At 41.9% G+C, this 17,652-nt stretch overlaps 1 protein-coding gene across 1 annotated transcript in view; it reads right to left on the bottom strand.

The window, feature by feature from the left end:
- The window catches only part of LOC147301967 (fibronectin type III domain-containing protein 4-like), a 62,320-nt gene that overhangs the window by 27,344 nt on the left and 17,324 nt on the right, over positions 1 to 17,652 (bottom strand). The window contains exon 2 of the mRNA XM_086282248.1: positions 2,058 to 2,173. Within this exon, the coding sequence (XP_086138374.1) occupies positions 2,058 to 2,173 (116 nt within the window). The remainder of the gene's footprint in view (positions 1 to 2,057; positions 2,174 to 17,652) is intronic.

The following is a 17,652-nucleotide window of genomic DNA, read 5'->3' as shown; positions in this document are numbered from 1 at the left end:
GATTAATATTTGAGTAAGTGTTTTTTACATAAGTGCTTTCTGAGGTTAAAGCAGGAGATGTTTTAAATCCCGATCCTGTGTTTTCTTGAAAATGCCAAAAGGTTGATGGATTCTGACTCAGATGTGAGGTGACTTGGGAAAAAAAACCAAAAAGAAAGAATAAGAGTTGTTTGGCATCGACACCGCTGTGGATGTTTCTCCTGTGAGACGAATCCTGGCCAAATAATTTCCGCTAATGGAGACAACACCCACTCAGAGCTCAGCTAATGTCTCATTCTCCTTTTGCCAAAACTGTAGGTGGTGAAGACTGATTAAAATGAGCCAAGCTGAGCTAGCAGCCGAGGTTTTTAAGAGATCTCAGACAGACAAAATGTTGTTATGTAACAGCAGAATTAATGTGAAACGTCTCTTACGGTGACGCAAACTTCTTGTACTTTAGGTGACAGTTGTGTTCTTTAAAGGTGCTACGTGGAAGGACTGCAGCGTTTAATTAAATGAAATGTAAGCAATGAATCGATGAATTCATGAAGAAAAAGAAATACATTCTGAACAATCATATTTTGTTCAACCGCTCATTAATGCAAATATCTAATTAACCAGTCAGCTGGCAGAAACTCAATGTATTTACACAAGTGGACATGGTTAAGACGACCTAGTGAAGTCCAAACTGAGCATCAGAATGTGGAAGATTATGTTAATGTGGTAATGTTGTTGATGATTTAAGTATTTCAGAAACTGCTGATCTGCTGTGATTTGCCTGCACAACCATTTCTAGTGTTTACTAGTGACCTGAAGAAGAGAAACTATTTGGTGAGCATCAGTTCACTGAGGGAAAATGCCTTTTTGATGTCAGAGGAAAATGACCAGTGTGCTTTGAGCTGATAGGAAGGCAACAATAACTCAAATAACCACTTATTACAACCAAGGTATGCAGAAGAGCATCTGAACAGCAGCAGAAGACCACACCTGTAAGCTGAGAGCAGTCTGTATTTCTTCTTCCAGATGTTAGGGTCAGAAAGAGGACAAAATACACTATTGTTCTATTGTCAGCTGTCTGAAAGGCAAACAGACAGCTGTATGAAGTACAGCTGAACACAGTATCTATAATACTAGACAGAGCAGTAATGAGTGAATTCATGGCTTTAATAAAGCATGTGCTACCAATGTGTCTGTTGCTTTCAGCTATTTGTTGGAGTCTTTTTTTCCTGAATTAATTAAATACCTGCAACTTCTTATGAAGATCTCTAAAGCCCATTTTTGCATTAACACACCGTTATGCATGTGGCCCAACAGCTGTGCAACTAAATTATTTATGATAAATTACCCCAAACACAGGCAGAGCATATGACTTTTGTTAACCTCACACAGTTGAGCTGACACACCAGTGCACAGCTGTGGATGTCTTACTTGTGAGCGATCTTTTCCCCCTCAAATCCACGGCAGGATCTTTCCTCCTGGGGGATATTTAAAGATCGATTAATTCGATAATCAGGTTTTTCTTGCTAATTGGATACTTGGAAAGTCCTTCTTTTGGCTGCACCTTATGTAATTAAGAGATTTGGTTTTTTATTATTACCTACGTCAACCAGTAGCCATCCTTGACATTAATGAGCTCTTTAAGAAGTAAAATGTTAATGAGCAAATTCCTCTGACAGGTTTCCAAACTTTCCCACCCCTCATGACTCAAAGTGTCTTTGAGCCGAATGCTGACTGCCTACCCGGCTAATGAATGACGCAGCATTTTAATAAATCCCAGAAGACAGCAGCAGGAGGACAAAAGAGAAAGAAGTAAGCCCTCGTGAGATCGAGATGAGCATGAGAAATACATAATTTATCTTTGAAAAGCTGTTCCAGCCCCGAGCATGGCACCGGTCCAGCTTTTCTGGGCATTCAATTCATAATTTGGATCCCTGCAAAATTAATCGGCCTTCAGCTGAATGAGAGGGCACATCAGGATGTATTTGACATTCAGTTTAAAAAGAAGAAAAGGCATGGTCCATTGGCCGTGCATGCTCAGTGTATGCATGCAGCGATGATACGAGGCTGCTGTATTGTACCTGCTGTGAGATGGCGTATCCGATGACGGTGTCTCCCTGAGGGACATTCCAGGTCACCATGGCCGAGTGTGCCCTCAGCTGGGTCACCGATACATTCACCGGGGGTGCTGGCACAGCTGTTAACACACACACACACACGCACACACACACACACACATTTATATAGTTTGTTAGCGACGGTCAGTGAAGGCCAGGTAACACATGCAGTCTGCAGAGCATTTAAACTGAGATGATCACAAATATGTAGGCACACCAACATTACTTGCAATTCATTTATGGGCTCCTTTTTTAAGTATTTATTTATGCCTTTATTTGATCAGGATAAACAGAACAAGTGGAAGGAGAATGATCAAGAGCCTTAATCGAAGCAAGGAGGACCTAAACCTTTGGTCCATTCAATATATATATCAATCAGTTATAACATTATTACCACCTGCCTAAAATTGCATTTGTCCACCTGACTCATCGAGGCATGGACTCCTCTTTACCCCTGAAGGTGTGCTGTGCTATCTGGTACCAAGATATTAGCAATAGATCCTTTAAGTCCTGTAAAATGTGAAGTGAGCCCTTCAGGGGCCAGACTTGTGTGTCCACCACATCCCACAGATGTTTGAGTGGAGTGCATAGTAGGGCTGGGCCATATCATACCGTTCACGGTAATACCAGTATAATGTTATAAGAAAATGAAATATCGCAATAGAATATGGGTAAAACGCGCATGCGCAGTGCCTTTGTTTTCATACGCACATGGCGGAAAAAGCATGGCAGAGACGGAGAATGAGAAGGCCGAAAGCGGATCGTTGAATGAAACAGATGAACCAGAATTGGTTTGTAAAAACGTCGCAGCTCCAGTGGTGTGGAACTGGTTTGGCTTTTGTCCGTTAGATACACACCAAAGCACATTTTTTGGTAGAGCATGCAAGCGGGCCGTCGTTATTACTGTTATTACCAAACCGATTTTATGTGGTACACGGCGCTCAAAAATCTGTCAAAAAATGTTTTAGTACGACTTTGCTAAGCTACAGTCTGAACTCTCTGTTACGCCTGATGGATTGTCGGAGCATTACAGCTACCGTAGTCGGGAGCCTCGCGGAGTAATACATACTGTGTTTCAACATAAAATTATGGTATTGTGTGTGTATAACCTCTTTTTAAGTTTTGTGGATATTATACATGGTTATGCTGAGGATATGTCGGCCAATTTCCACTGGAAATGCCTTTTGGCAAGTAATTTGCATTTGCACTGTTAAATTTTTATATAGCTTTAATGCACATAAAAAACAGCTGCTTGTTTAAGTGAAAATACATTGATGGGGTTTTTTTTTGCACTAATAAAGTTGTGGAGTTGTAAAGTATTTTATCTCACGTCAATTATATCGTCAGTTATATCGTTATTGCAAATTTTCAAATGTATATCGTGATAAATATTTCTGGCCATATTGCCCTGCCCTAGTGCATAGTGCATCCTGGTATCAGGTGTTCCCCAGGTAAATGACTCACATGCACCTGGCAATCCACATGATGTAAAAGAAAATGTGATTCATCAGACTAGAACACCTTCCTCGGTGGTCTAGTCTGATGCTCACATGCCCACTGTTGGTGCTTTTGACACTGTGCAAGGGTCAGCATGGGCATCCAGAGTGATCTGCAGCTATGCCGCCACATACGCAACAAACTGTGATGCTCTGTGTATTCTGTCAGAACCAGCATTAATGTTTTCAGCAGTTTAAGCTACAGTGGCTCGTCTGTTGGATTGGACCACTCGGGCCAGCCTTTGTTCTCCACAAGCATCAGTGAGCTTTGGCCACCCATGACTCTGTCGGTGGTTCACCGCTGTTCCTCCTTTGGATCGCTTGTGATAGATACTGACCACTGCAGACCAGGAACACCCCACAAGAGCTACAGTTTTGGAGATGTTTTGACTCACTCGTCTAAGTCATCCTCAACTTCGCTTAGATTCTTACACTTGTCCATTTCCCTGCTTCTAACAAGTCAACTGTTTTTCACTTCACCTGTCTGTGGTCATAATGTTGAGCCTTTTCAGTGTAGAGACATCCAGCTGCACCAGATGTTTTGTCATTTGCTTCCAATTACTTACAGGGGTATTAGTGAAGGCTGATGCTGATTTTGATTTAAAATCTTTCCCATAGTAAAACTGAACCAAAAGTTTAAAGTCAAATTTTAATATCTCTGCATCTGCGAAGTGTTCAAAAAGCTTTCAAGTCTTTATCTCTGTCAGGAAAATCAATCCATTAAGGATGGATTCAATCATATGAATAATGTACTCCAGCCCCCTGGCATTTCATAAAGACCGTTCTCCCATTTATTCATAAAGAAATACAATTTAAAAATGGCTTATGACCTAGAACAGAAGCTGTGCATTTGCAGAATTATAAGTGAAACTGTATTTAACTGTAAAATAGCATTATTATGATAATAATTTAATGTACTCTGCCAACAGTACAAAAGTATTCATTGCTGTTTGATCGGTTCACACCTGAGTGTCAGGACTTGCTCCAGTGGATCAAACAACAGATTTGAGAGGTCCATGGATCAATTCCAGTCCAAATTTCATCTTTCACAGAAATTCTAGCAATTATTTGCAGTCCCTTCATTTTAAAGAGGCCATATGCTAACTGGGAGGTAACTGGATATTTTAAAATGTCTATGTTTAAAAAATATGTTTAAAATTACATGGATGGATAATTTGTAAAGGACAACCATAGAAACACGCTGACAGCTGCACAGCTGCACAGACTGTGTCTATATACACTCAACAAAAATATAAACGCAACACCTTTGTTACTGCTCCCATTCCCCATGGGATGGACGTAGAGACCTAAAATTCATTCCAGATACACAATATAACCATCCCTCCCAAACAGTGGTCACAAATCAGTCCAAATGTGTGGTAGTGGGCACATCTGCTATATTGAGATAATCCATCCCACCTCACAGGTGTGCCACATCAGGATGCTGATCTGACATCATGAGTAGTGCACAGGTGTACCTCAGACTGCCCACAACAAAAGGCCACCCTGGAATGTGCAGTTTTTTGCGCTATTGGGGGTCTGGGGACCCAGAACCGGTCAGTATCTGGTGTGACCACCATTTGCCTCATGCAGTGCAACACATCGTCGCATGGAGTCTATCAGATTGTCAATTGTGGCCTGTGGAATGTTGGTCCACTCCACTTCAATGGCTGTGCGAGGTTGTTGGATATTCATGGGAACTGGTACACGCTGTCGTATACGCCGGTCAAGCACATCCCGAACATGCTCAATGGGTGACATGTCCGGTGAGTATGCTGGCCATGCAAGAACTGGGACATTCTCAGCTGCCATCTGCCCTGAACAATGTGAACCATGATTCATCCGTGAAGCGCACACCTCTCCACGCCATCGAATGTGAGCATTTGCCCACACAAGTCTGTTACGGCGACGAGCTGGAGTCAGGTCAAGACCCCGATGAGGACGACGGGCATGCAGTTGAGCGTCCCTGAGACGGTTTCTGGCAGTTTGTGCAGAAATTGTTTGGTTGTGCAAACCAATTGTTCCAGCAGCTGTCTGGGTGGCTGGTCTCAGACGATCTTGGAGGTGAACCTGCTGGATGTGGAGGTCCTGGGCTGGTGTGGTTACACGAGGTCTGCGGTTGTGAGGCCGGTTGGATGTGCTGCCATATTCTCTGAAACGCCTGTGGAGACGGCTTATGGTTGAGAAATGAACATTCAATGCACGGGCGACAGATCTGGTTGACATTCCTGCTGTCAGCATGCCAATTGCACGCTCCCTCATTGCTTGTGGCATCTGTGGCATTTTGCTGTGAGACAAAACTGCACATTCCAGGGTGGCCTTTTGTTGTGGGCAGTCTGAGGTACACCTGTGCACTACTCATGATGTCAGATCAGCATCCTGATGTGGCACACCTGTGAGGTGGGATGGATTATCTCAATATGGCAGATGTGCCTACTACCACACATTTGGACTGATTTGTGACCATTGTTTGGGAGGGATGGTTATATTGTGTATCTGGAATGAATTTTAGGTCTCTACGTCCATCCCATGGGGAATGGGAGCAGTAACAAAGGTGTTGCGTTTATATTTTTGTTGAGTGTATAACCAAAGCTAATGTCCAAAACCAGTCCCTTCGTGGATGTTGAAAGATGAAACTATTTTGTTACAACTGAGACAAGTTTTTGATGTCAACAGAAACAAACATTCATCTGTTTAACCCTTGTTTCACTCTGGTGTGTGAAAGCCGATCAAAACTTAACCCTGTCATGCATGAATTATGACAACCTAAATCAGGATTTTTTTTCTTAAGTATTTTTATTCATCTTTAGGCATGAAAAAATATTTTTGAACTTTATTTTTTTAAGCATGTACTTTTCAAATAGTTTTTTACATGTTCACTTAGTCAGTCCGCTGGCTGACCAGTGGGTGGCAGGGTATGGAGTGACACATTAGTGTCCAATGTAGTAGTTTATGTGCAAGTATACCATCAACACTGACACAAATACAAGAAAACAGCCTTTGAATATGTTATGACTTCAGGATAAAAATGCTCGGAAACTCAGGTGCCACTTTTAGGATGTTTACTGACCACTTTTAGAAACAACCACAGCTAGTTGCTACACAAACAGGAAACTGTTTCTCACATAACATTCTGACAGAGAAAACCCTGAAAAACCTCTAAAGGTTCCGGGGTGCAACGCCCCCAAACATACATTAACATCAACACTGTCTATAACAGAATAGCTGTCCACTGTTATGACCACTATGCGTGAAAGGGTTAATGCAGATGTTTGGTCATAATGCACAAAACCAAACACAACATATTAGCACAAACACCTCATACCAGCTGTCAGCACGGTGGTGGAGGGGTCGTGATTTGGGCTTTTTTTGCAGCCACATTAGCACCTTACAATCATTGAGTCCACCATGAACTCCTCTGTATTCTAGAGTCAAATGTGAGGACATCTGTCAGACAGCTAAAGCTTGGCTTAAACTGGGTCATGAAACAAGACAATGATTCCAAGTACATCAACACATCTACAACAGAATGATTAAAAAGGAAACATCAAGGTACTGCAGTGGACCAGTCAAAGTCCAGACCTCAACCTGACTGAAATGCTTTGGTAGGACCGCGAGAAAGCTGTGCATAAATGAAAGCCTGCAAATCTCAATGAACTGAAGCAATGCTGTAAAGAAGACTGGGCCAAAAGTCTTTCACAATGATGTGAGAGAATGATAAAGTCATGCAGAAAACAATTACTTTGAGTTATTGCTGATAAAAGTGGTTTACAAACTACTGAATCATGGGGTGTAATTAGTTTTCCACATGACTGCAGAGAGACCTGCAAAAACGTTCTTTGTCATGGCTCTCTATATATCACAAGTTATTCCTGCTTTTCTGGCCGATTTATAATCTCGAGCTTGTTTTATATCTTGTCAATAGCAGGAAAGGATTATAGTGCCTATAAGGTACCTTAGGTAAAGCTGTAAGTGGTTATCAGCTTTGTAAAACAAATTATAAGATTGTGTTAGATTTTGATGATGATCAGAGTGTGATTTTAGGTGTTGGAGGGCCACTGCAGAAGTCTTTAGTTTGGAAGAAGTCAGGCACAGGAAGGAATTACCAAACTTTAGATGTTCTCGCAGGTTGTATAACCTTTGGACAAAGTCAGAATAACAGTTTCCCCCTGAGGGTGTGCTGTGCTATGCTACAAAACTGTTGGATCCAGCTTCATATATTATCATGACAGTGCTACCTGTCACCTGTCTCTCAAACTAATCGTCTAACTCTCAGCAACAAAATATTTACAGTGTTTTGTATTGTTTTGTATTTCTTGTTTTGTATTTTGAGTTTGAACGATGAAGAAATCAAAGAAAAGTAAGAAAAATGACTGAAAGTCTTTCTAACTGATTAACCTGAACCTTGGAAACATGAGATAATATTTCCTTTAAAATCTTATGTTAGACAGGTCTTTTAAGATGTTGTTAAAAATGTTTTTGTCCCCAAAACAACTTTCTCCTAAACCAAACTGAGTAGCTTTCTTCCTAAAACTAACCAGACTGAAAGGCATTCTTCATCGTTTGCTTCCATCAGTGTTCTTTAGTACGACCGCTCCTCCCGCACTCTGATTCAGATTGAAATGCCAACTAAATGGCTGAAATTCGTATATTTTATTTATATTGTCTCTGTATTTATATATATGTGTGTGTGTGTGTATATATATATATGTATATATAATATTCTGTAACTTCTGTCGGTGCTGTGCTTTTTTGGAAATCGAATTTCCCAGAGGAACCCACCCGAGGGATTAATAAAGTTCTATCTAATCTAATCTAATCTAATCTAATCTAATCGAAATGTAAATGTATGATCACACCCACGCACATACTGTACTTACAGGCGTGAATGATTCTCTGGGGGCCGGTTAAAACTGATGGGAAATCTAAAGCACTCACAAATGAAGTGTGTGATTTCTTTTCTCTTTTTTGTATTTTAATGTTACTAAATCATCAGGAAACATCATGACCTTCACTGAGAGTGAGACAGGGAGAAAGTAAACTCTAAATGGGAGTTTAAAAAGGGATATTTGCTTTTAATGGAGAAAACAGAAATGGAAAACAGGGGAAATGAACATTTATGGTTACAGTAACAGAAAGTGGATTATTAAAGGACTAAGCTTTTACAGAGACCACAATTTGTTTGCATTTATTTAGTTAAATCTATGAAGAAAGTCAAAGACAACAGTTTGACAGACAAAGTAACATTTTTCCCATCATTCCCTAAAAGCTATTAGCTGAACATTTGTCTAAACCTGACAGGTCAAGGACAAAAGAAGATGTGTCAGGCCTAGAAAAAAACACCCCAAAAAACTATCTACAGCAGATGAATATTTTCTGAAAGTCACTCTCTTAAGAGACAGGAAAAAACCCAGCAAAGACCTGAAACAGACCTGAGAGACACATCTGAACCTTCAGCTCATTCAGCTATATCACTAAAGCCTCATCAGAAATGGTCTCAGTGGAAGAACTGGACTGAAAAATCAGTGGCAACTGTTGGAGTGATGAGTCACTAATCACTAACAGTATGTATGGAGGAGGTAAGGTGGAGGCTCTGTCATGGTTTGGGTCTGCATTAGAGCCAGTGGTGTTGGAGATCTTGTCAAAATTGATTAATTATAAACAAAGAAAAGTACCATCAGATATTGATCCACCATGAAGTACCATCTGGAACTGCACCTGATTGGCACCGGCATCATTTTTTAGCATGACAATGATCTCAAACACACTGCCAATGCAGTAAAGTCGTACCTGGATAGAAAAACACACAGTTGAACTCTATCAGTCATGGATTGGCCTCCCCAGACCCCAGACCTCAACTATTGAAGCAGTGTGGGATCATGTTGGCCAGAGGGGCCGATGGCGCGATAGGGCAGCCTCGCATCTGTCAGTCTGCCCCAGGGCAGCTGTGGCTACAACTGTAGCTTGCCTCCACCAGTGTATGAATGTGAGAGTGAATGAATAGTGGTATTGTAAAGCGCTTTGGGTGCCTTGAAAAGCGCTATATAAATCCAATCCATTATTATGTTGACAGAAAATAGAACGAAAGGCAGAAACATCCAAAGAAGAGCTTTGAATGTCCTTCAAGAAGCCTGGAGAACTATTCCTGAAGACGACTTAAAGACATGACAAGAAAGCTGCCTAAGAGAGTTCAGACTGTGCTGAAGAATAAAGGTGGTCACACTAAATGTTGACTTTCAAGCTTGATAGAATTGTACAAACTTAGGTTTTGCTTTATATACTGTATATAAATGTAATTTGCACATGTTTCTATACATTGCTGAACCTATTCCACAATTTCCTAGGACAACACAAAGAAATGACGGGTGACTTGAGACTTTCCACAATACTTCAGACTAAAAAACAAGAAAAACGTGTTAAAAAGACAGAAAACAAGATGAAACGAGCTTCAAAAAAGTGAAAAAAGAGAATACATAACGCAACAACACAGAAAGCTGAAGAAGTGAAATTTAGAGTCAGAAAACTTCCAGGAAAAAAATGAAAGTAAAAACAAGAAGAATTCTAAATAAGTCAGAGAAAGAAAGTTTGAAAGCGAGAGACACAAAGACAAACCCTGGAACAATGAAAGGAAATGACAGATGAGCAGCCATCCCTACTTTCATCTTACTGATGATAAAACATCTAATGGACTCAAAAGCTACTTCAAAAGCCATCGATGAGTCTAGTCTGCCCACTCCAGCTCCTCCTCCTTTACTGCGGGACAGGAATAGCACCCCACATTTCTCTCTTTAGTTTTCTCATCCTCAATTAATGAGTACCCGCTGGTAGAGTGTGTGTCCTTGTCTGTTGGTGTGTGTTTGTAGTATGAAAAGACACAAATACACGATGATGAGGGAAAAGGAATCAGCGCAGCAGCCAATTAGGACATCAAGGCTAAAAAAAAGGACATTAAAATGCTGCGATTTTGCATTACACAGCACTAACTTGCATTCCTTTCTGAAAAATGATGCAGCATATTGTTATGCTTCAGTTTAAACTGCATTTTACTCAAGAGCAGCAACCTCTTATTTCATGGCGGTGTCACGATCCTGGGTCTGTTGACCCAGCGTTTTGAGTTTTAGTTTTATGTAAGCCCTTCGGGTTCCTAAGTTCATTTGTTATCATGCCTAAGTGTTTCTAGTTCTTATCATTTCCCCCTCGTGTTCCCAACTATGGTAAATCTCCCCTGCTCTTCATGTGTTTCATGTCTGTGTCTTACATTGTGAAGTTCGGGTTGTCATGTCTAGTTTTAGTGTTTCCTGTTTTATTCTGACAGTGTCATGTGTTCTTTGTTCATTGTATTTAGCTTTCCTCTCCTGGTCCTGTCATTAGGTTTATGTCAGTCAGCTGTTCCCCCATGTGTCTCCACTTCCCCTGATCACCTCGTGTATGTATTTAAGCCCTTTGTTTTCTGCATGCTGTTGTCAGGTTGTCTGCTCATCCATGTCACTTCACTATGGTTAAGGTTTTTTATGTTTTGTTATTAGTTCACCCAGTTTAGGTTATTGTTTAGTTTTCACCGATGCCCTATTATTTTGTACCCTCGTTGCTAGCCTCAATAAACGGCTTGTTTTGTTAATCCACACCACGTTTTGGTCTGCGTTTGAGTCCTCCTCTGCAACACATACGGTCTGCCCCAGCCAGACCGTGACAGGCGGAGGAGAAAATTATGGTTTTCAATCATTTTTATGCAAAACTGAGTCAAACTAAAGACTAAATCCATGACTCTTACTTTCTGCAAACCAGCATTTATTTGTTTCTGCAGTACTCAAAAAACCTATAGATTAAGGTGTGTGAAATGGTGTCTTAAGTAGCATTATACTACCATGGTCAGGATGTTGTGACTTCTGTGCTACTGTTTCAAACTAAATCTGAGCAAACCTCTACTCTGGACATCAAATATTTTTTGCAGAAAAACTAATTAAAAAGTGAGGTCTGCATTTCTTTCGATGTTGTTCTGGGGTCTTTTGTGACCTCTTGGATGAGTTATTGAGTCGCTCTTGGAGAAATTTTTGTCAGCCAGCCACTCCTGGGAAGGCTCACCACCTTTCCATCTGTGGATAATGGTTCTCACTGTGGTTCACTGAGTCCCACAGCTTTGGAAATGGCTTTTCCAGACTAAAAGATCTCAGTGACTTTGTTTCTCATTTGTTCCTAGATAAGATAAAACTTTATAAATCCCTCAGGTGGGTTCCTCTGGGAAATTCGGTTTCCAAAAGCACAGCACCGACAGGAGTTACAGAACGTGAGCAGAATAATAAATATATATATACACACACACACACACACACACACACACACACACACACACACACACACACACGCGCGAAAGGGATAAATAGGAATAAGAATACAAGGGACTTGCACATTTCAAGTATTGAAGTCTATTGCACCGTTGACTATTTACAAAAAGTATTGCACAAGGTATTGCACAGTGAGGTGAAGAGGCACTACAGCTTAGTTGTTCCCCCCTCCTTTGTCCTCCTGTTTCCCCTCCAGAGAGGAGTTAAACAGTTTGATGGCGTGTGGGACAAAGGAGGTTTTAAGTCTGTTGGTTCTTGTCTTTGGGAGAAGCAACCTGTCACTGAACAGACTCCTCTGGTTGTTTACGGCCGTGTGCAGAGGATGCCCAGCATTGTTCATAATGTCCAGCAATTTTTTTTTAGTGTCCTTTTCTCTGCCACTGTCACCAGAGTGTCCAGCTTCATGCGACCACAGAGCTAGCCTTCCTGATCAGTTTTTCCAGCCTGGATGAGTCCTTCTTTGCTGTGCTGCTCCCCCTGCACACCACAGCATGGAATGATGTCTGGCTTTTGAGGATCTTTTGGTCCACTCCACTTTGTCAAACAGATCCTATTTACATGATTTCTTGGTTTGAGAATAGGTGTGGCAGTAATCAGGCCTGAGTGTGGCTACAGAAATTGAACTCAGCTTTCCAAAGATGTGATATACCACAATTAGTTTATGTTATAACGGGGCCGTCTGAATGTTGCAAAGGAAATTGAGACTCATCAGACCAGGCAACTTTTTTTTTTTTTTTTTTTTCCACTCTTCTAGCTAGCTAACCCGTAGACTCATTTATCTGTTGTTAGCTGACAGAAGTGCCATCCAGTGCGGGCTTCTGCTGTTGTAGGCCATCAATTTTTGCTGCTTAGAGGAGGCAAAACTATTCTATTCAATTCAATAAAACTTTATTGATCCTGAAGGTTGACCCCGAAGGAAATTGGGTTTAATGAGGGCTGCAGTTTTCTCCATACAAAGGTCATGTTTTGAAACATCCTCTTTATTTAATTCATTATGTTTTTCTGCAAATGACATTTTAGGCACATTCTGTGTGATGCTGGGCTAAAACAATAACATCATATTTGAGATAACTGGATATTTCTCCCATGAACAGGTTTCCATACTGGGTAATAATTACCCGACTTATCTTCTGTTGCCAGCTTTTTGTGCTTGTCCTCGTGATAAACAATCAATGCCAATAACTTAAAAACCTGGTGGAGGCATTACTTCAAGTGTTACAGCTGTAGAAGGTTGGACATGGAGCCTTCTCATAGATTAAATTTTACCATATCAGGTTGGTCTGTTACCTGATTTTGTTCGGTAAATCTACCAAAGTCCTCCATTGATGGACAGTGATGCAGTTTTTGTGATTTTGCAGCTTCACACCAGCACAATTATTTTTTACTAAAGCAATAAAAACACGATTCAAGTGGAGATTGTGAGCTTTAAGGTTCTTAACAAAAGAGCGTAGAGTACGCTTGGGGAGTGTGATCGTGTGTACAGCGTCTCTTTATGTCTGTCTCCACATTGGTTGAGTGTGGAGTAAGTGCATATGAGAGCATGAGGGTGGGATGTTTGTATCTGTGTGTGCCTGTATGTCTGTGTCTATATGTCAGGTTGGGTGTCAGGCGCCACCTCTCTGGGGACATCTTAGGCCCTCCAAGGTTTGGAGGCCTATCTCCACCCACCACCACTTCCCCTGCCAGTGGCGGACTCCCTCAGGTGTCGGTGCGTTGGTGGTTCTTTGTGTCCGGGGATGGGCGTCCAGGTACACACCGGCTCACTCCTTGGTGGCCGCTTATCGGGGCCTGGAGCCTGGGGCTCGCTCGGGCCACTTCGGAGGTGGGGTGCCCTCGGCCTCTCGGCCTGGGGCTCGGTCACTCAGGCACGGCTGGCTGCCGGCGGAGCTCACGGGCGCGTCACTGCAACTCCCCCTGGCTTCTGCTCCGCGGCTGCTGAGTGAGCCCTCATCTGGGACTCTCCTCAGCTCTTTCTGGGACAGTGGCGCAGCTGCCCCTCTGTTGGTCTTCCTTGGTCTCTTGTGTTCTGGGGGCCTCTGGATGTCTGGAGTTTTGATCTCCTCCATACCTGCTTCATGCCCTGGAGGACGGGGCTGTGGCCCCCCCACACCCTCTAGCAGATCATTACATGAAGGAACCTTTTAAAAAAAAAAACAAAAAAAAAACAAGCGCGTCCATGCTCACAGGTGTACACACAGGTGACCCCCCCCCCCCCCAAACTACACCCTTTTTGGCTCCTACCTCAAAGCACACTGTGTTCTGTTGATCTTATGTGCTGCACAATAATGTTTAATATTTAGTATTTACTGTCATATTCCCATATATCATTGTGATGTTGTTTATTCTATTACTCTTGTTCTCTTCTGCTTGTTTTCTTTTTTCTTTCTCAGCAGGTGATCCAGGTGATTGATATATGCATTTTTTTATTTCTTTTTTTCTTTCTGCTCATTCTGTTGGTTTTTGTTTTTTGCCCTTCTCCCCCGTCCCTCTTCTCAGCTGTTTCTCTTTCCCTCTTTCTTTCTCCCCTTCTTTCCCCCAGTCAAGTCTGTCCCGTATTCAGTAAGTGAAAATAAAATAAACAATAAAAGGTGAATCAAATGGACCATTACGGCAAGGCTGGGATGGTCAATTTGGTAAAGTAAATCCGTTGGGCATCTTTCTTTGCCTTTAGACAACAATTCTGATGGCAAAAGAGCCAAATGGGACAGGCAAAAAAAAAAAAAAAAAAAAAAAAGGTTCTTAACAAAAGTATTGCATCGATAGCGTGAGAAAGTAATGGGACAGTTGACTGATGTGATTAAAAAGCTGGCGATCACCCACTTTAGTTCTCTACAGCCTCACAGCGCTGGTCTCTAGCCTGATTACGCAATCCTCATGTCAGTGCCACCTTGTCTGGAGGAACGACAACCAAAACAGAAATGCCAGCACTGCCTTTATTTTGTGGTTAGACAACTACAAAGGACACAACTCAATCCCAGGCTGGCGGAGGAGCCGAGCGCGACAAGAACTCTCCAAACCGAAAGCATCTGGCTTGGCTCTGTGGACTGTGACCATGAATGTCAAGCTCTATCTCAGGCTAACAATCTAACCACAGCTCATTATGCAAGCCAGCTTTCCCACACTCCCTGCAGGACACCCAGGCCTGCCTGCCTGCCAAGACTGCTTCAGAGTGGTTAAAGGGAAAAATCCACAAAGTGTCTGTAGCATGACGCAAAACGATCATCAATCTGCGATAAGGCAGAATCCTGCTCCTTCTGTCTCCCTTGTCTGCTTCCATTTGTGACTTCTTACATTTCCCTGGTTGCCCTTTGACAGCTGACAAGGAAGGATTATAAATCCGTTGCATCCATCATGTGTAGGTGGAGTGAATGAAAGCATGGCAAGAAGCACAAGTAGGTGGGAGTCTTTTTTTTCAGTTGAGAAAAAGCAGCATTTTACTGAAACTGTCCTGTGCCTGCATTGAATTCTGGTCTATTTCCTGATGCTGTGGGCGTTAGAGTTGGCCAGTGTGCTCGTTTTCTGACATATTCCTCCCTCTATGATAACTGAAGACTGTGGGTGCAGAAAAAAGCATTTGCACTTTACAGCCGACCTGAAAAAACAGATGTTTTTCAATTTCTCTTCCTTTATAAAAAAACTAAAACATTTAGGTGAATATCCAAAGATTACAGTTACATATGTGACCATAGTTGTAGATTTTTTTCTCTCTCAATGAGCCACAGCAGCCTGTGGTATTCTTCAGATGAGATGCACATTTTAAAGCAGCAAAGGCAATGAGAAAATGCTGTAGGAGATGAAAAAACACATCCACTGAAAATGTTTTAACTTGGGCAAAAATATATGTGGTTGTACAGGAGCTCTATGAAACTAGAGCAAAACAGGAAAGCAATTGAGGGAAAAATCCTTGTGAGTTTCTTGTGAGATCACTGACAGGTTCAGGATGGGATACGCACTACTAAAACTAGACCCCCATGGAAGATTTCCCGATCGCCGATCTGTTTTTTGTATTTAAGTAATTCACGTCTAAAGTTGGGTACAGTAGTAGGTTTAGTCTTGGGGTCCAGCCTTTATCCAGCAGCACAGCTATCCATGTCAGTTTGGCGATTCCCACCTTGAAAAAGGTGCAGGGCTTTTTTCACCACAAAGTTATCCTACCATCAGAGCATCCTGTCAGGCTCTGTGGACTGTGACCATGAATGAATAACCACAGCTCATTATGCAAGCCAGCCTTCCTCCGCGCTCTGCAGGATATATACAGACCTGCCTGCCAAGACTGCTTCAGAGTCATTAAAGGAAAAGTCCAACAATTCTCCATCAGTGTGACTTGGAGCTGCTTATTTCACATGGAGGCACCTTACTCTATAAGTCATTTCAAGGCCAATTAGAACTCAAACCCATCGCAGACTTCTGAGCATAACTGTTTCCAGATCAAATTTTGTGTAGCAAGACGTTAATGATGAAAACCCTCATCGTAAACATTCAACATCTTAAAGTTAACTTGAACATTAGACAGTAAAGTCTCCAATTGGTGACTTTTATGAACACTTCATGCTTTCATCTCTTATATTTCAAGGTTAGGTCTGGCTTTCAGTTTGTTTTCTAGTTCATCCCAATGGTTCTATGAAGGGTTGAGGTCAGGACACTGAAGGCCACTCAAGTTCTTGTATGTCAAGCTTCTTCTGGAGTTAATTTTAAGGGATTTCCTTATTATCCACATACATTTGTCCACAAACCTTTGCCCACATGGATCATCTGGACATGATGCCAGATGAGGACTTTAAATAGACAGTATTTAGGCATTTAAAAAAACAAACACATAATGAACACGTAATGAAAATATGTGGTGAAAGCACATCCTCCTCCTCCTCCTCACACCCTCCCTGTCTCTGCCAGTGACAGCCAAGATCCCCCCGAACTCCCATCGCGCTACGGTTGCTAAATCCCAACTGCTTTCATCTGCCAGCGCTGCAATGGAGTGCTCACACACTGAATAGACTTCTGCAATTACATTATACACAGGAGAAGAGAGGAGATGAGAGGGGAGGCTTGGATGGAGTCAGGAAGACAGAGGAAAAGAGAGAGATGAAAGAGAGGTGGATGAAAGACGACAGGAATATGACAGAGCAAAGAATGAATGAGTCAGGAGGGGGGGGAAAAGAGATGGGAGAGCGAGAAGAAAGAGCAATTATCCTGGGCAGATATCAAGAGATGGGGACGGCGGGGTTTTCAATCTTTGGTTTTGGAGAGAAAAGACAGACGAAGGGCAAAGTGGGATGGATGGATGGAGGGGGGGGAGAAAGATCAATGTGCAAGGAAAAAAAATGGAGAGAGGGTGGAGGGACAACGGGGGTGGGGAAGTAGTATGTGGATATTGATTAAATGGTGAAATACAGCAGTGATCAGGTGGATGTTAGAGCACATACATACAGTTTCTACATGCCCTTGTTTGTCCTTCATGTTTGAGTCGAGTTTGTCTGATTACATATTTATGACCATCCATTTTTAACTTCTGGAATATTTCAGCACACATCTGGCTGCTTTTAAAGTCTGTGTTTCAAATTATCCTAACTTGAGATTTTCATTTGTTTTCTAAGATTATACATACACAACAGGCAATCAAATAAACTGACTTAATAAAAAAAACATGTCAATAGCACTCAATTCTTTTTATTCAAAAACGCCCCTAAAGCGGAAACGAGCTAAACAGCGGTTGATTAAGGG

This window comes from Aulonocara sp. 'chitande type north' Nkhata Bay, linkage group LG23 (assembly GCF_057382095.1).
Source record: "Aulonocara sp. 'chitande type north' Nkhata Bay isolate Kocher_YH1m ecotype deep benthic linkage group LG23, A_spYH_male_GT1.1, whole genome shotgun sequence".
NCBI classification, from domain to species: domain Eukaryota; kingdom Metazoa; phylum Chordata; class Actinopteri; order Cichliformes; family Cichlidae; genus Aulonocara; species Aulonocara sp. 'chitande type north' Nkhata Bay.
This window is presented reverse-complemented; position numbering and strand designations above follow the sequence as displayed.